At 44.1% G+C, this 19446-nt stretch overlaps 1 protein-coding gene across 5 annotated transcripts in view; it reads right to left on the bottom strand.

Annotated features, from left to right (window-relative positions):
- The window catches only part of ZNF462 (zinc finger protein 462), a 90012-nt gene that overhangs the window by 31494 nt on the left and 39072 nt on the right, over positions 1–19446 (bottom strand). For 2 of the 5 annotated variants that reach the window (XM_019289633.3, XM_010405673.4), the window contains exons 3-7: positions 13532–19050; positions 12502–12666; positions 10744–11018; positions 7585–7703; positions 3232–3423 (exon numbers count right to left, since the gene is read on the bottom strand). In XM_019289633.3, coding sequence (XP_019145178.1) covers positions 3232–3423; positions 7585–7703; positions 10744–11018; positions 12502–12666; positions 13532–19050 — 6270 coding nt within the window. The remainder of the gene's footprint in view (positions 1–3231; positions 3424–7584; positions 7704–10743; positions 11019–12501; positions 12667–13531; positions 19051–19446) is intronic. The other 3 variants (XM_019289636.2, XM_019289634.2, XM_039567826.1) reach the window with 3 other exon arrangements.

The raw sequence follows: 19446 nt of genomic DNA on the forward strand, positions 1-19446 counted from the left end.
AGTGACACAACCACCTTCTTACACTACTGCCCTGAGAGAAGCACACACGCCTCTGAATCACTGTTATTAACTGGACTGAAGAGGTTTTTATGCTTTCTAATGACAACTGTCACTACCAGAATTGTCACTACAGTTGGCAAGGATAGGTCTACCCAAAACGTTCAGCACCTACTCCATTTTAGCTTCAGTTCCATGAAAAAAGTCTATCAAGCACCCCAAAACACCTCTGGGATGTACAGCTGAGTGCTTCAGGTAAGTCTGCTGCTACCAACACAGAACTGAAAGAGACAAGCCACAGAAATCTAAATACATTCACTTCTTTTAATGAATGGATCAATCTAAAAGAACAAAAGGAATGTTCTAAGAAAGGCCCGTCAGGGAACAATTTTTTCCGGGAAAAGAAGCATCACAGAAATTCCACTGGGCTGCTGTCCCAGAGCAGCTCTATTCAGACATGCACTCTGCTATTACAGCTCAGTACCCTTCTTTCTCCCTCTTCTACATTTTTACAGAGCTCCACAATCGACAAGATGAGTTCTGCTAGCTCCCCAAATACCCGCAAGCCACCCTGCCGTATTTCCTATTCCAACCACAATACTCATTCACAGACAGGAACAGCTCCTCTCTGCAACCATTTCAATCACACAAGCCTGCTGCACACCTATCAACTCACAAAACAAGTTCCCTAACAATGGGATACAACCTTTTGTCTGTCTCTCACCTCAGCCCTAGCTCAGTGCTGCATCCCAGGTGAAATGACTCAATTCATGGTTCACACTGCAGGTTACTTTATACACACCCACAGACAAAATCCAGCTACACCACACCATGTGAGCCCTTCCTAATACTCCAGCTGGACATAATAGTCCCTGCACAATAATTTCTTATTATTGGGACCAGTATTTTATCTAGCCTTGCACCTATTTTATCTATCACCTGCAACTCACAGGCCTGGGCCAGAGGCAATGGTTTACAGCCTTCTAAAACAAAAAAAACCCATTAAATGGTGTGAGAGCGGCCACCATTAACCTGATCTGCAGCCAACAGTATAATGTCAAAAAATTACTTAAAGCAGGTTATTCCTTCCTCAAGCAATGCTGAAAATGCTAACATGATTATTATAACACCTGTACTTGTCTGACCAGCTCCCCAGTGGGTGGCTTCTATTCTTGTCAAAGTGACTTAACCATTAACCCCATTTAAAGATGATCTAGCTAATTGGGACAAATTTGGCCTTGGTCTCAGGCTGTAGTGCGCAGTGCAAACCTAGGTAACAGAAGTCAACCCAATGAAATGCTTTTGTTAATAGAGTCATCATTTTATCTATTTTTAAGAGGAGTTCTTAAAGGCTGAAAAATTATCCTCTACAGGATCTGCAGTTGAATTTTAACTCCACTAATCATGAGTTTGAGGTCCCAGAATAAGCAAAATAATAATAAAAAAAAAGTAACTGAACCATCCTCCTCAAAACTGAGTATTGTCCTTCTGTATCTCTCCACACACCACTGCTAGCAAAAGACTGCTAACACACAGGAAAGGCTAGGACAGCCACTGAAAATTATTCTGCACTTCTTAAGTCAGTAACAGAACATTTTATTTAAAAGGCAGTAAAAAAAAAAAACAGTGGAACACACCTCAAGATGTACTCAGCTTGTTGGATTAGTTTAAGCAAGCATTAGCAAAAAAACTCAGTAATTTCACTCTTCCAGACAACCCACTGACAAAAAGTTGTCTGGGAGCAGCTGGTCAAAATCTTTTGTTAAGATTCTGATTCTGACCCAAAAAGTGACTTGCTAAATCACAAAAATATTTTGCATGTCTTTTTTTTTCTTCAATAAAGTATTTCTATGCTAATTACTTATTTCTTTCAATTCCTTTCAGCCATTTTCTGAGCTTCTTTTTCTTGCACTCTTTCTCATTTCACTTCTGGGTTTTTTTGTTGTTGGTTTTTTGGTGGGTTTTTTTTTTTTTTTCTGGTGAGAAAGAAAAGGAAGCTAGGACACCAAAAATGCTACAAAATGATTACTGATAGTGATTACCTCCCATCCTTAGCTCACCAGTATTCCAAGCAAAACAACAAATAACAAAATTCTTGCTGTTTAGCAGCTAGAACCACTCAAGCTTCTGGAAAAAGAAGTATTTTCCCCTCTTCTAACATTCCTTCCATACATTCCAGTTCTCTCAACATCTGCAAACATTCTCCTTCCATGTCAATGAAACTCATCCAGGAATTAAAGCTGTTTTGTTTTGGCTTTTTTCCACAGAAGAGCTCTTTTCTTAACTGGTAGGAAGTGACACCCAAAGATGCCTCATAAGCTACTACTTAAAAAGCCTTAAAGCTTGCTGTGATACCACACAACACCTCTTCTATTTCTCTGTTTAAACAGTGTCCCCTCCCTCTGCTGCTGTCCAAGAGTCTTCTTCCCCAGCCCTCCAGCACAAGGGGATTAACAGCTTTCAAAGGAAGCACTGAAATGAAAACAGTGCTCAGGTTCTCCTTCCTGCAGCTGAATATCTGAAGGTACTTTTGGTGCCCTCTGTAGCCAGGACAACAACAACAACTACCCTTACTACTATTACAGGTTCACATTTTAAGCTTAATCATGTAGTTTAACTGAAGTGCCCTACTAACAAGATTAGGTATTAGGAAAAAAATTGTTCCCTGTGAGGGTGGGGAGGCCCTGGCACAGGGTGCCCAGAGAAGCTGTGGCTGCCCCTGGATCCCTGGAAGTGTCCAAAGCCAGGCTGGACATTGGGATATGGAGCAACACCTGGGACAGTGGAAGGTGTCCCTGCCTGTGGGAGAGGGGTGAAACAAGATGATCTTCACGTTCCCCTTCCAACCCAAACCACTCTATGATTCTACGAATGCAACGGAAAATCAGCAGCACGGATGGAATTTGAAGATCCCTTCCCCACTGGCTATCAACAGAAACTATGAAAATCTTCTACAATGTAAATATCTGCTAACAAAGCCAGCAGTGACATATTCCAAAGTCAGCTGGTGCAGTGAAGGAACAAATTAATGTGGAATGAACCAGTGAGGCCCTCAAGCAGATCACTTCCTACAACACCACGTTTACTCTTGGTTTTGATGCAACTTCTGGGTTTCCTCTTAATGGTCAAATGAAGATGCTTTAGGTGCAAAGCTGCCTGCTGCAATTTTGTTTGCAATAAAAATATTAAGCGGCACCTTAGACAATTAAATTCTTGCTCTGAGGCACCTCTTACCATTAGAGTCCTCCACTTCTTCAGCAGGAGTGTGGTTCTTGGAGGTGTGGTGGGCGTGTGAGGCTGCAAGGTTGACAATGCGGGGTCTTGGTAGTGTCAGTGCTTTCCCATGCACTTTCAAGGAGTGCTCTTTCAGCTGGCTGATTGTCATGGTGGAAAATGAGCAGGAGGAACATTTGTAGGCATGTTCACCTGGGTGAGCGAAATACAGGCAAGTCATCAGCTCACAAAAGAAACAAAATGGGGCCCTCACACTTCTCTTACTGAACTTGGCAGTAAAATTCCCATGGACTCTTCAGCGAAAGAATGATCCCAAAGAAAACAAGCTATGCATGTCTCCTTGCTGGAGCAGTCTGGAGCCTGTGGGTGTAGACACCTGCTTTGGACCAAAGCATCACTTTCTGACAACTGCAGATCCTTGCACAGCAGCTGAAGTCAAAAAAACAGAGACCAGACTCTTAGCATGCCTGTGTTGCATGGTATGGGAAGAAAACAGACTCTGGGATGAAAATGGAGTCACTTAACCACGGCACTTCCAAATTTCTTTGGGAGCACAGCAACTAGAGATGGTGAAGTCACTTGTTTCTGCATGCAGCACATCCAGCGTCATTATTAATGAAGCAAGAAGGACACTACAAAACTTTTAACAAAGGGCCCTCCACAGAAAAATAAGAAAGAAAAAAAAAATTAAAAAAAACCCCCGCCAGTGTGGTGTAATTACATTTGGGAAAGGTCACAGTTTTCCTTGTGAAAAACCTGCCATTAGGCAGCAGTAATCTTCACAAAAGTGGCAACCAACTCAAGGTTGTGAACACAGCAAGGCCAAGTACAAAGGGTGTACCTACGAGGCTGTGTGGAAGTGTGTTATGAAAAAGCACTAAAAGGAGTGAAAGAACAGAAGTAATGCACAGTAGTGGATTTAATTCTGAATACATTCCAAGCCATAGAGACAGCAAACAAAGGGAAACAAATCTTGATACAAGATTTGTTTTGCATGGAGGCATGGAGGCAATTGGAACACAAAGTGAAACTGTCCCAACACAAACAATGTGATATTATATACAGGTGCCAAGTTATTGTTTTGGAAGTGCCACTTCCATGTACAAGAGTAACACTGGCCACATATGAGTCATACATAAAGTGCCAAAACTAATATAGGAGTGAAATATTCATGAACAGGAACAGAAGAACGAGAGTTCTGGTAATGAACGAAGCAGAAAATGTTTTCCACCTCTCAACAAATCCAGCAAAGAAGGTTCTCAAGCAGCATGGTTTCCCACACCAGAAATAAGTGAACCAAAAGAGAATATGAAAACACACGTGTTGCAGCCAATCAGAGTAAGCACACCTGAAAGGATTAGCAACCATCCTCCACAAAACTCCCACCCCTGTCTTCCAGAAAAACCACACTAATTGTCAGGACAAAATACAAGCTCTTAGAACGCCCTTTTTTGGTGCACCTGAAAAAGAACAGATCACTCAGAGTCTGAAGTGGTGAAACAAAAAACTGTCCTGCGTGTTTTTTTCAAGTGACATTCCTCACCTGTGCATTGTGTGAGCCACATATTTCCTTTTTACAAAGAGAAGTAGAACATTTCTTGAGTAGCACACACAACGAGTTGTTCAATGGAACATAAAAATTTGTGGACAAAAGATATTCCAAGGTTACGAGATACCAGTGGGATACAGATAGAGACCTTCATGGCTTTGTCAGTGTAAGAGATTCCTGGATGACAACATGCACCAACCAACCATTAACTTAAAAACACCACAAGACATTAAAGCAAATAAAGGATGATTACATACCAAGCAGCCTAGACACACTAATAAATATGCTCACTATTCATTTCAAATGGACATCAAATCATGAAAGGATGTGCCTGATTGCAGAGGAAAAGCGACAGTTTGGCTCAACAGAAGTCTTCTGCACTTTTTTTGACTGCTAGTTTTGCATCTGACAAAGTAATCACATTAATACACATACAAATAAATAAATAAATGCAAGGATTTATGTAGTGGGTCTCAACACTTGATATGTACTCAAAGCATTATGTTCCAGATTACGCAGAAACTGAACAGGCCCAATGCTCTTCTCCTGCAGTCACCCATTTCTGCATTTCCAGAGTAATTACTAATTAAGAAATTGGTAACAAGGATCCCTCAAAAACACAAGCAAAAAAAAAACAACCCCAAAAAAACAAAAAAGAAAACAACAGGTGAAAAAGTTCAAATGCAAACAACAAAGAGCCCGTTTAGAGAAACTGTAAACTGTTCTGCTCCACGCCAAAGGAGATGGCACAACTGGATGAAAAACAAATGCCAGAAACACTGGTACCAGCTGTCACACAAGAACGGATTTTGTAGTTCACTGAATTTTGATCCATGCCCAGAAAATGAGGGAGAGAGGCAGACTGAGTAAAACACTTCAGGATTCAGGATTTTACAGACTTTTATAAGACCTCCAGGAGACTTCAGGAAAAATTCGGGAGGACTGAAGTTTTAAATTCTAAATAAACGGATAATGAGATGATTGACAATTGACAAAAAAATGGCAACATGAGAGAGTTTCAGAGAACCACCATGTTACTGAAAAACTGGGGAGTCTGAGGAAGTCAGACATTTGTTCAGTAATACATACTTCTGAATGACTGACTCAAAACATACTAAAGCAAAGGTCTGACTGAAAAACATACAAGCAACTTTTCTGTGACGTGACCATTCATTTGGTAGATATGGGACTGGGGCAGAAACACATCTGTAAGCCTTTGGAAACCCTATTACCCAAGTCATTGTGCGAGCACTATCTAGGCAACCATGAAATTGTGTTCTTGTACAATGCAAAACACGGCCCTTCAAGGGGTGTCCATCCACTAAACCAAGTTCAGAAGCATGAATTCCTAATAAATAAATCAATGAACTACATGAAGAGAAGTGTGAAGTAAATATTAGCTGCATGGCAACTTTGGGTCTAAAAATCTGTCAGGTTCAAGCAGGAAGCCCAGCTGTGTAATAGCATAAAGAAAACATTACTTTGTGGTTGGTGAAAATAAAGAACCATGGCTCCTCCGTACAGGATGTGGGATTCTGTGACCTGGAACTGCTGTATACAGTTGGATTTCCTAGAAGGGACAGAATGCCATGGTCCCATAGAATGGGAAGGTGGCAAAAGTTGAGCTAATCTGTTTTATCCATCCAAGTACAGAAACTGGCACAAGCTCTGTGAAATCCAAAAAAAATACAGGAAACAAAGTACACAAGACCATCAATCCCTCCTATACTTCTGTAGATGACAAATGCCTTAGGATCAATGGCAACAGTTAATTTTTAGTTTGTTTTTTTTTTTTAATCAGCAGACAGCTAGAAATTTCTTATGCCTTTTCCCCCCATTTTTCCACCTTCCTCCTCCACCACAGCCAGAGTATATGACTTTAAGCAAGCAAAAAATAGAAAAAGGAACATTCTTGTAGTCCTTTTTGTTAGAAATTCCTGTTCAAGGAGTTCCTAGTCAAAAGTTTTTAACAACTGGGCTGGTTTTCAGGTTCTCAGACTGGTCACTATTCTATTATTTGCATCAGAGTGCATGTTTGGATTGCAAACCAAAGGATAACCTTTCAATTCAGGATGCATGACGGTGCCAAGAGTCTACGGCCGAGGAATAAAGATGAGGAAATCCTGAGTCTCATTTTTTAATGATCAACGGTGCAACAATCTCAGGTGACCTACTCTGTGTGACACATCACCTTCCCAGTTCCAGTTCCTCAGAAGCATGTCTGCTTGCTTGCTTGCATGGATTCCATACTGAAATACAGAGATTTGCAGATTTCCATGTTTGGTAATGCAATTCTGACATTTTCAGTCTGTTGCACACAGACCTGACTCCCAAAGTTTGCAGTGTTTGGTTATAACATGAAAACCAGCATAAGACTCTACCAAAACCAAGGTGCAGTTCACAGTCTTTTTCCCAGAGTCACCTAAAGCACAAACATAAATACAAAGAGCAGAGCAAAGCTCACTGCCAATTTTGTTATGGCGTCTGTGGTGTTAAGTGATGAAATCCACTTGGAGAAAAGCAGAAATAAGGAAAAAAAAATACCACTCATATAAAAGAAAAGAGAGGAAAGAAGTTCTTGAAGTACCCATCATTTTAAATCCTTGCCCTTCCCATTACCCAAATGCCCACTTATCCCAACAGGTTTCACTGGCTGGCAAGCCACGACTGTGGCCTTTGGAAAAAAATCTTACTCAGTTCTAGTGACAAAACACGTGGTTCAACCCAGCATCTGTGATCAGCCACAAGAACAACACGGGCCATTTCAGCTGCCAGGCTGCAAGACTCAGAGAGGAAAAACTTACCAGCGTGAGCCTTGAGGATATGGGTTTTCAGGCGGCTGTTGTAGGAGGACTTGAAGGGGCACAGTTTGCAGCGGAACGGCTTGTGGTGTCCATGGTGGGTCTGCATGTGGCGGTCCAGGCTTGAAAAGAGACAGAAAGGGAGACAAGAAAAGAGTCAACCATTTCAGCCATCCCTTCAGAGGCAAACCAAAGCACTTTATAGCAACAACAGAACAAGTAAGGATTCTTTCTCATACTCTCTCTTCAACAAACTCAACACATGTGCTTAAACAACAAAGTCAAACCTAGTGTGATGGAAAGGAGCAGAGCTGACACCAGTTCTGTTCATACAGAGAGCAAGCCACCTAAATAAACTTACAGGGCAAGATTAGTATAAACTAAGTTATGCATGACCCAGAAAGAAGAAATATGAAACAGGCAAGAAATTATTTTCTTATGAAATGATCATTATACAGTTTTTCTCCTGCCAAACGTTTTTGTGAAAGTATGTCCCCTCTTGTCCTGTTGATCAAGGATTAAAAAAAAAATAAAAAAAATATATATTTTTTTTGTTGACCAGCTTTACTGAGGAAGCCTTCTTTTGGTTACTGCAGCAAAAGCAGATTAGAGATCCTGCTCTGGGGAGGGTGCCAGCAGGGTACAGTTGATGAGTTCCAGGATTAAAAGGCAGCGGAGTTTCAGAAGCAGCAGTGTAGGAGATTCTACATGAAGCTCAGCAGGAGGAGAAGGGGTGGCAAAGACCAGCCTCTACTTTCTTCAGGGAAAATGGAAGTACCAACAGCCTGAATACAGCGAAGTGATCAAACACTGCTCTCTCCACAATTTGCTGTAGCAGCTCAGTAAAGTTTGGAGGAGGAAAAAAGGATGTTTCCCACATTTTCTAACATAAGATCAAATTCATTCTAACTGAGTGAATCCTGCAGAGCTCTGCAGTTCCTACACTGTGGCTGACAGGCATGAATTCACTGTCTCTGGGTGGCAGGCAAGTAGTCTGAGCCCAAGCTGTAAACATTTCCAGTGCAGCCTCTACTTTGGACACATTTCTGCTTTGTGATCTCGTCTTAGCTTGAGTCATCTCACACACACACGGTGATGGAACAACAACAGGGCAGAGACACTGCAGGAGTTGCAACTTGCCAAAACTGCCCTCCATCCCCCACTTAGTTCTGGATGTATTTCGGGCATAGTTCTTTTTATTTGTCCCAAATTGTCCTGCTCTTTTATGGAATATCAACATGTAGCTCAAGTAGCAGTTGCTCCAGCCCTGTCACGCTACACAAGATTTCACGTGATCTTTAGTCCCACACTGACAAGAGCCTGAGCCAGAAAATCCCTGTTTACGAGAGCTAACACTGAAGCCTGTGTATTCAAACATCTGATAACAGCAAAAAAAAAAAAAAAATAGAAAATGAACTTGTATCTCCTCTCAGGGTCACTTCATACAATATAACTTTAGCAGAAATCCAGGATGGGGATTCTGGCAAGACAAAATGCACAGGTTTCCTAGAGAAATGGGGGAAAAATTCTCCTAAATGAGTAAGGCTTTGAATGCCTGCAGTGAGTACTTCACAGAACAAAACTTGTTTTAAATAGCCTCCAGGGAATGAGATTACTTAACAATTAAAGCAGGCTGCCAAAGAGGTATGTAATACACATTAAGCTATTATAAATATATACCTTAAGGTACTCTACATGGCAATAATTAAAACTATATTCACAACCACATACTTTGCCAGCTGCACTCTTCCAAAAGGAGGTTTTAAAGTTTCGTTCAGATTCAGGCTGTTTAAACATTTGGTTTGGTTTCTTTCACAGACTTAATCTCCCAGGAGAATAATTGCATCAGAAACAAAAATAAAAGAAGCAAACAACTTCAACAACAGAAACCACACCTATTATCAAGTTAGGTGATGAGCTCTTCCCTGCCATCCACCACTTTTTGATTTACCCATCCTGCAACTTCTGGGACATGACTTATCCTCTGCAGGAAACAGAGTAACTAGGCACCAAACCCAACAAAAGTCTGATTGTTGAAGCAAGTTTACTGGGCAAACAGCAAGTCCTGCAGGGGCTCTCCTCACTGTCAGCCTTCCCAAAGCAGTACACATCCTTCCCCTAAATCCCTTTCCTACTCTGGGCTGCTCAAGCCCGTGGACCTTCCCAACAAGGCAGACCAAACTGTGGCATCAATTTGCAGTGCTGTGACACCACCAGAAACCTTGCTTTTTAACACAAGGAACTAAAAAAATGCCTTCTCTTCCACATGCATTTGATTGCAAAGTGGTGACGTCATCACCAAATTTAAGAGTGAGTGCTGTGAATGCCTACATCAAATGAGTACCTCGATCTGTCTTCTTTTGTTAGAAGAGTGAATAAGCAGCTCTCTCCCCAGACATTAAGAGAAAACACAGACCTGTGAATCAGGTCCAGGATGCCAAAATATAAAATATATCACAAACCCCATTTTGGGGGAGGGGGACACACATTTTTACAATTAAAATAATTTCTAAAACTAACAAACTTAAAACTAAGTCAAAGCTCAGGGAAACAAATTATAAGAAATGTGACTATTAATGATCAACATGTATCAGACAAGGAAGCAGGGTGAAGGAGTCATTCCTATACCACACTGGTATGAATTTGAAATATTTGTAGACTGAAACTGCATGCCATAATTAAGAAAAAAAAATCTGATCTAAGATAAATTTATGGCACTGTTTTAACAAGAGAAATGAAAACTCAACCCACAAAGAGCTGTAGTAATTACAAACAAGGTAAGTTACATGCAGCAGAAGTTTCTTAAATATGAAAGATTAACTAGGAAAATACTTGGCTTGTTAAGCCTCATGCATTTGACAAGGGTGCCTAAAGTAGTGGGCTACACTGTTTGCCTACTGAAATAATTCTTATTCTTTGGCCTGCATGCCTCTCCCCTACATGCAAAAAGAGGGCTGACATGAATTCAAGAAAATACAAAGATGAAATCTTATGAACAGCCAACCATAATGGCCAAGGATATTGTAGGTGGGAACTATGTAAATACCACGAGAAAAGCGTGGCTCAACATCAAGTCGAGCGAGCCCTTCTTCAGTGTCAGCCCACAAAACAGCACTGCTAGCAGGTGATTTTTAGGAAACAAAAGTAAAAGCCACAACTTACTTGTGCCTGAAAGCAGAGACAAAGGAGCAATACTGGCAGCTGTACTTGTCTTCCCGGGTAAACATGGCCAGAGCCAAGTGACTCCTCTCGTGGGATCGCAGACCCTGCATAGACATCAAAACCCGGTCACACTGGCTGCAGTGGTAGCCCCCAGGCCTGGCTTCATCTTCCAGGGATGCTCCATATTCAGCTTCTGTAAATTCCACAATGCCAGGGTCTTTGGCTCCCTCAAAACCCTCCATCAAAGTTGTGTTTGAAGGATCTTCAGCTTCCTGCTAAAAAACACATACCCCCCCAGAGCCATCAATTCTCTCTCCCTTCTGCCCCTCCGTCTTTCCCCTGTGTTCATCAGAATGTCCAGGTTTCCCACTGCATTATTTCTCTAAATATATCCCTACACAAACTCCACATCAATGGCTTTCTGAAAAAAAAAAAAAAAAAAAAAATTATCTATTCTTGGGAGGGAAAAACATAATTATATCTATTATATACATGCATGCATATGTCAAAAAAAAAAAATCTCACTCCTTGATCAAGATAAATGACAGTTTATTTTGCTCTGGCTGACTGTAGCTACCCTGCAAACTAATATAGTTGTCTACTCCACAGTAGGTTTTGTCCACCAGTGTCGAACTCTAAAGAAAGAAGCCGGTACACTAAGCCCCTAGAAACCTCTTCAAAAATATAGAGCAAACAGAAAAAGTCTTTTTTATTTTCAACTCTCTTTCGTAACTTTCCTTTCTCTTTTCTAACCAGAACATGCATTTGTGCAGCTACTTAAATACCCTGTAAGAGCACATTCTTTAGACCGTGGCTCTCAGCTTTTGTTCCCTGATGCAAGATTTCTATTTACTCAAAAGAAAGCACTGACCCTACATAAGCATGACTTGAGAAGCGAGGAGAAGAGGGAAAGGACTCTTAGGAGGGAAGCATCTGAATCTGTCAGGAGTACCAGATAAGAAGGTAAAGAAAGGTCAGTGGTAGGGCAATGAAAGCTCTCTCAGGTGGTGCGAGTTAGGCTGTGGAGGACACGGCTTCCCCATAAAAAGCAGATTATGTCACCAAAAAAGCCCTGTCAGTCAGGCAGCAGGAGTCTCTGACAAGAGCTAGTTCCCACAGCCTTGGTGCACTTTCACTTCCCCTGCCAATAAATATCCTGGAAATCAGACTTTGGGACATCGCCTGTCCTTGGAGATGTCATAGGAGGTACCTCTTTCCACAGGGAGAAAGGAACAACACGTTTGCACCTCATCACCTGAAAGGGATCGCTGGCTCAGCTGGCCACTGACTGTTTTGTTTGGAGCCAGCGTGCAAGTTCCAATGTGGAAAGGTGCACACTTCCTCTTCTTAAAAAAAAAAATTAAAAAAAAAATATATATAAAAGGAAAATTAACAGCTCTTTTTGAGCTTAACTAAGCAGAAACGTAGCCCAGAAAGTAGCTGAGAGAAAGTTCCCCGCTCATAAACCAAGTCTTTCGGTCACCAACGACATCAACTCCTTTGTGGCTGAGAAGAAATGAGAATTTAAAGAGTCTTCGTGCCCCTGGATCAAGAGTGAAAAAAAGTTAAAACATCTTGAAATGAACCAAACACACTTCAGAAACTTAATGTTAGATTAAAACATCATGCTGAACCGGAATGTCCAGTTCAAAACCCATTCAACTTCACAAGAGCCCTCCACAGGTTATCAACAAGGCCTTTATTTTACACAATGCGAGTAGTTTCAGTCACTTTCAGTCACCTTTAAGGAATTCTTACCTTTACTGTGGCTGACACAGAAGAGACATTCCCGTATTGGACATGCTTGCGGAGGTGATTACAGATGGCTCGAAGTGTTGGATGGACTTCCACGCAAAATTTGCATTTGTAGCCAACCACCTTCCTCTCCTTGAGTTTTGAAACGTCTTCCAAGTGTCCAAAAGCCTGTTTGAGCACACAAGCATAAATCAATGAAGCAGGTTTTGTCACATCGTTCTTAGGAGCACAGACCAGACTTCAGACCTGACGTTATACTCGATGTCCAGTTCTGCAGAACTGCAAGGTCAATTCCTGTTGACATCATTAATTCCTACCAAGTGGACGAGACATCTGTGCAGAAAAACCCTTCAGTTCATGGTTAACAGCGGTCCTCTAGAAGACCATTCCACTTTAACCTGAACTGTGCCTTCTCCTCCATGACCCCATGACCTCCCCAACATCTGTGCAAAGCTTTTCCTGCGCAAGTGTATTTCTCAAACTGAAGCAGAAGGAAGGAGGAAAGGGGGCAAGAAATTGAGCAACAATTTGGTCCTCTAAGGCACTTGCCCAAAGCTTCTGTCACCAGACAGGTTTATGTCATGCTCATACTGAGTGCTCAATGAGAAAAAGGACTGAGAGAGAGAAGGTTGAGAAGCAAACTGATATGTTATTCAGAGGGACATGGAAGAAGAGGATGGGACATTTTGTAGAGAATCTGCGACACAGTACATGGCAGCCTTGCCACAAAAGAACAAGCGACTGTCAGACACAGATGGCCCTCCAGAAGCGTGGGAGGGAGGAAAGAAGATAAAGAAAATACTGAATGAAGCAGTAGGAAGGAACAAGATTTCCTACAGAACCTAGGGAGATGTGGGGATGGATGAAGAATTAAAGCAGAATGTGTAATTGACTTATGGAGCTCACTGGCACTCTGAGTCATCCATTAGCCTGTGGTCATTTGGCTGTCAAAGAGAACATGCAAGTGGGTATTGGTGGGCTCCCCAGAGGGGAGCAGGGGGCAGAGAAAGAGACCAGACACACAAATCCTTACCCTCTCTTGTTTGAAATCTGCAAAAGCACCATCTGCATATTTCTGCTTGCTCAAAAGCTGCTTCCTCCTCTCCTGACGTTTGGCACGCTTCTGGAATTCCTCATTGTGACCATTCAAGTGTGCAGTCAGCTCTGCCGTGCTATGCAGTTTTGTATCACAGTGCTTGCACTGGTAGACAGGGCTCTGAGAGCGGGTGCCGCTTCCAAGTATGGAAAAGTCCCTCTTCAAATCCTTGCTGTGGTGGTCAGTGTAATGCATGCACAGCAGCTCTGCCGTGCTGAAGGACAGCTTGAAACATTTAATGCACCTGAAGGGAAGCCACTCGATTTCCTGAGCCTCAGCCTCCACCTCAGGCTTTTCGAAGTCGTTCCTCTCCTCGGCTGGAGCTGGTTTTTCATGCTCATCAGCGTACACGGCAGTGAAGTATCCCCCCAGCTTGCTGGCGTGCTGCTTCTTAGGGAAGACACCAGGGTGACGCTTCATGTAGTGGGAAACGATGCCCTTCTTGCTGAAGGACTGGAAGGAGCAGAGCGAGCACTTCTTCTTCTCTACAGCCCTCCTCAGCTCCTCACTTAGCTGAGGAGTGTCATCCTTGGGAGGAGATGGAATGATCACTTTATTGGGTTTGTCGCTTACCGTCCTGGAGGCTGCCAGGCAGTGAGTGTAGTAAGCATCAATGTCATGTCTTTTCTGGTAGTGTGCTGCAAGCCCTTTGCGGATGGGGTTGGTGTAGGAACATAGAGCACACTTGAAGAGGTTGTTCTTGCCCTCTGGCTGTGCCCGGACATTGTTATGTTTGATGCGGTAGTGCCTGGCTATCCCCTTCCGGGTGGAGCAGAAATATTTGCAGAGCTGACACCGGAAAACTGTGTGAGACACTAAGTGAGAACTGGAGAAATGAGGCGCTGGCATGGAGACCTCTCCAACATCCTCAGCAGCAATTTCTGGGGAGGCCTTGATTTCAGTCACCATGTCTGGCTCCACTGAGGCAGACACCTTTGGTGGCGACTGGGCAAAAACATCAAATTCAGGTTGATTGTGGTACTTCTCGTAGTGGATTTTCAGCTTCTCAAGGGTTCCGTGGGTGTAAGGGCAGAGTTTGCACCGGTAAGCACCATAGCCTTGCTTGAAAATCCTGCTTGTCTCTTCCACATCGTTCTGAGCAATATCAGTCGACTGCTCCACGTCATGCACGAAGTCTTCAGCAGTGACTTTTACTGATGGGTGCCGCTTCTGGTAGTGTGTGAGGACGCCATGAATACGTGTGTTAATGTATGGGCAGTGTCTGCACTTATAGACAGCCCCTGGGTTAATGTCTATGTCCTGAGCAAAGTCTGCTGCTTTCACTTTCATGCCAGGATGCTTTTTGCCATAATGTGTCAGGAGGCCATGCAGGTTGTTGTACTCAGACTGGCACACTGTGCACTGATACGGAGTGGAGGAGATGGCAGGATTTGCAGAAGCCAGCTGGACAGTTTTTTCATGGGAAAGGCTGGGATCCTCTGCACACTCGGCATCCTGATCCATCTGTGATGTTGCCATCTGGTCTTCAGAATCCATTCTGACCCCACCTTCATCAGGCTGTGGCATGGTTTTCTCAACAGAATCTTTCTCCTTAATGATATCTAGCAACACAGACTCATCTCCATTCATGGCCCAAGGGTGAAATGCTTGGTAGTGATTAGTAATATCCCAAATAGAAGATGCTTCAAAAATGCAGTCTCTGCATTTATAGGTCTTCATCTCTGTTGGCATCACTAGGGCAGGAGGGGAAGGATCAGGACCTGCCCAGAGTTTGGTTGCCATGTAGGTATAATCAACATAATGCTCGGGATGTCTCCTTTGGTAATGCACAAGCAAGCCACTTGGCTCAGTGTGTGAATAAATGCACCATTCACAGTGATAACCAGCTTCTATCAAGCCATCCAGAAACGCCCACCTCAGTATGGATGTGACCGTGGCCTTCAGATTCGGGTGGTCTTTCTTAATATGCTTCCTCAATGCATAGAAGTACGGGGACGTGTAGCTGCACTGCCTGCACTTGAGGGCTCTCAGCTTGGACTTGTCCCGCTCGGTGCCGGAGGTGTGGGCAGGCAGGCTGCCAGCTGACTTCTTCTGGCTGCGGTCACAAAGGCTCCTGATGGTGGCCGTGTGTTGCCGGATCACATCCGCGTTGGCTTTGAAGTCGCGATGCTTCTTCTGATAGTGGATGAGCACGCCCTTCACGGTCCGGTTCCCGTAATCACAGTGCTGGCAGAAGAACATTTCGTTCTCGGGAGGGTTCACGGAGGTCTCGGATCCGCCGCGGCCCAGCTGCTGCATGGACACCGGCGGCCTCTGCATGCCAGGTGGCAGCTCCCCTGCCCGCATCATGGCTGCGGTCGGGGGGGCCTGCCTGATGTACTTGGCCGTGACCTTGATCTCTGGGTGCCTCTTCTGGTAGTGGACAAGCACCCCCACCACAGAGCGGTTGCTGTAGGAACAGTGTTTGCAGTAGTAGAGCTCAGTAGAGAGGTCTGGGGGTGGTGGTGGGGGAGGTGGAGGCTGAGAAGCCAAGTTGGACAGTTTTGGGGAGATGGGAGCCCCCAGCTCAAACGACATTTGAGCGAGGGCAGAGCCCCTGTCGACAGAGACTACACGCATGGTCTTCTGGATTCTGAAATATGAGGCTTTCTCTTCGGGGTGCTTTTTCTGGTAGTGCACCAAAACTGAGTGCATGTTAGGGCTTGCAAATGAACACACATCACAGTCATAAACAACCACAGTGTTGACTGAAGGTTCCTTCTGATTTTCACATTCAGGACTGAAGCTCTTGGTGGCACTTTTGTTAAAACCAGCTGGCACACCAGCCCCGCGAGCCACGGGGGTGGAGGTTGCCATAGTTTTTGGAGCAGAATTCAAGATCTCTCTCAGTGTCTGAGACTCCGTGTTCAGCCCTTCTTGCTGCTCAACAACATAGCTTGAAAATATCATTGCATTGTTAATTTTCACTGTGGGATGCATTCTTTGGTAATGTGGCATCAGGCTTCTAACATTTGGGCTTGTGTAAGAGCAGAAGCGGCAGCGGTAGATCAGATCAGAATGATCAAAGTTCAGTACATTCATAGCTTCAGGATGATGCTCTCCATAATGCTGCTGCAGGTCTTCAAAGTTTGTGTAGTCAATGTAGCACTCAAGACAGCGGTACACTGCACTGTGATCATTGGGATCCAGGATGTACCTAAAGCTGAATTTTATGTAGGGATGCATTCGCTGGTAGTGGGTGCTAACACTCCTGGCAGATTTGTTGCTGAAATCACAGTGTTTACAATAGTAAAGCCTGCCAGAGTCACTGAACTCCGAATTCTCATTGTTCTGGTCGGTACCATACATGTTGGACTGGCTCCCCAGAACAGAGGCATTAGGGCTCTGATGGTCCTTCATGCTGACAGCAGAGTAATAGTCCTCCTCATCCTCGGACAAAGTAAGCTCAATCTCTGCCCCGTTGGTGGAATTGTAGTCATGCTGCATGCTCCTGAAGCTTGCCTCCTTCTGGGAATCATTAGCCTCTCTGCCCCACATTTGCTGGGGTGCGTAAGAACTGGAAACCTCTATCATTGGTTCTGTTTGCTCTTCTTCTCTGTCTAACTCCACCTCTATCTCCACCTCATTGTCCTCCTCCTCTTCCTCATCATCCTCCACATTAATCACAGCATCCTCCTGCTGTTTGTTTTGGCTGATCTTGCTCTGCAGGTTGCTCGCTATTTCATCAATTCTAGTTCTCTTTTTCACGGGAGAGAGATCTAAGGGGAAGTCATTTGAGACCTTCCTAGGAGCTTTTGCAACAAAGTTATTTTTAGATGAGAGCCCAAGGATGGAGGTCTGGCTCTTCTTCACCGTGCTGGCAGAGGGGTGAGCATCTGCCTCGCTCTCCTGTGGGGCGTTCGATGGCGGCCCATCGTATTTTGGCAAGTTGTCACAGAACGAATGCTTGTGCTGCTGATGAACTCTGAGGCCTTTCAAAGTGGTGGTGGAATAGTTGCACAACGTGCACTTGTATGGATGCTGTGAATGGGGCTGGGGTGATTGCTGCTGTGGCTGCTGCGGCTGCGGCTGAGGCTGAGGCTGTGGCTGCACGGGTTCCATCATCCCAGCTGACTTCCTGCCATTGATATTCCCACTCTCAAAAGACACTGTGCTGTCGTTCAGGGACGAGGCAATGCTCTCAGCCTGGGAGTTCATGGTGTCCCAGTCGGATGTTGCTCCTGTGTGACACTGCTTGTGGGCACCGAGCTTCAGTGAGCTCTTGCAGGTGAAGGGGCACTCATCACACTTGTACACCGCCGTCTTCCCAGACAGGTGGATGTTCTCGATGTGACGGGAAATACTTCGGCGGTGCATCGTCAGGAAAGGGCAGAAAGGACACTGGAACCTGTTCATGTATCTTCTAAAGGGAATTCCCTTTGTTTCCAATAGTTTGTTGCCATCAGATCCCATCAGCTGCTCTGCAGACATTCCTGAGGTCTGGTGATCCATGGAGTTTAAGCCATTCTCGCTGTCCATTTCATTTAGCTCTTCATCTGAGCTGGAGTCATTTAGCATACTGCTTGTTTCCAGGTCAGCAGAAGAATTCGTCATATCAGCAATTCCATAGCGGGATCTGTCAGACAAATTAACCATGCCCGAGTTGTGAGGTGACTTAGGCTTTATTTGAGGGTAAGACACAGAAGAAAACTTTGAAGATGTAGAAGAGTTGGGCCTGATAAGAGAATTGCCCATTGATCCCCTGAAGTTTGAGACATTAGCATTCGACATCTCACGTCCTGTTGTGTTCATGGAGATGTAATTCGAGTTTGGAGAGGCACTCTGGGCACTCTTACTCTGCAGCTCGGGTGCACTGGTTCCATCCTGCTGCTGCCTCAGGCTCGACAGTATTTTCACCATGCTGCGGTGCTTCTTCATCATGTGGTCACACCAGCGCTCCCTCCGAGGTGTCTGGTAGCTGCACCACTCACAGCAAAAGTTGCCCCTAGACTTGGTCAGGGGCTTGACCATCGACTCCAAAATGCTCCGCTCCACCACCTCTGCCGGCAGCTCCTTGCAGGGTTCCTGCACTGGCACAGAAGCAGACGATGATTCAGACACAGCAGCAGCAGCAGCAGCAGCAGAAGAAGGAGCTGAACTCTCTTTCAGGTTGTTTTTGTGATACATTTTCTGGTGCTTAATAATCCTTGCACGCCTGGGTGACTTGTAGGTGCAGAACTGGCAACTGAAAACTTTACCAAACCCTTCATGCATCATGATGTTGTAATTTAGGGAACTAGAAGCTGGTGGCCCCACTGAGCTCCCCCCAGCCTGTGCTCCATGAACCTTCCGTGTGTGCTCTATGAGGAGGTTTTTGGAACGGAAGTAACGCACACAGAACTTGCACTGGAAAAACTTGCTGGTTGGTTTAGGATTTGGAGCCATATGCTGCCCATAGAAAGTCTGGCTCTGGCTATAGTAACTTCCAGTCCCCATCTGACTTGTTGCATTTTGCCCTAAAATGAGAATTAAGGTGTATATGTAAATAAATAAAATAAAATAAAAAGGCTTTTCCTCCACCCACCCCGTATGCTTAAGAATGTAACCACATCCTGAACTGACAATAACCACTCCAGGATTCCCTCACTTACTTATGGTAATATCTACAGACGTGGCAATGGTCAGAAAAGTGACCACTGTGCATGTCTACATATAAATGACTGTGGTGTACAGTTTTGGGTGGATAATTACCAATACTACCTTCTTGGGGGAAAAAATAAAACTAGTACACTAACAAAAGTTGAAAATTTTGAGGAGATTCATGGTAGTGAAGAACAACCATGAGAAGCTGAAAATGAAAAATCAGTATGCAGAACCCCATGAAAAGAAGCTGGGAAATAAAACCATCCTCC

This window comes from Corvus cornix, chromosome Z (genome assembly GCF_000738735.6).
Source record: "Corvus cornix cornix isolate S_Up_H32 chromosome Z, ASM73873v5, whole genome shotgun sequence".
NCBI classification, from domain to species: Eukaryota; Metazoa; Chordata; class Aves; order Passeriformes; family Corvidae; genus Corvus; species Corvus cornix.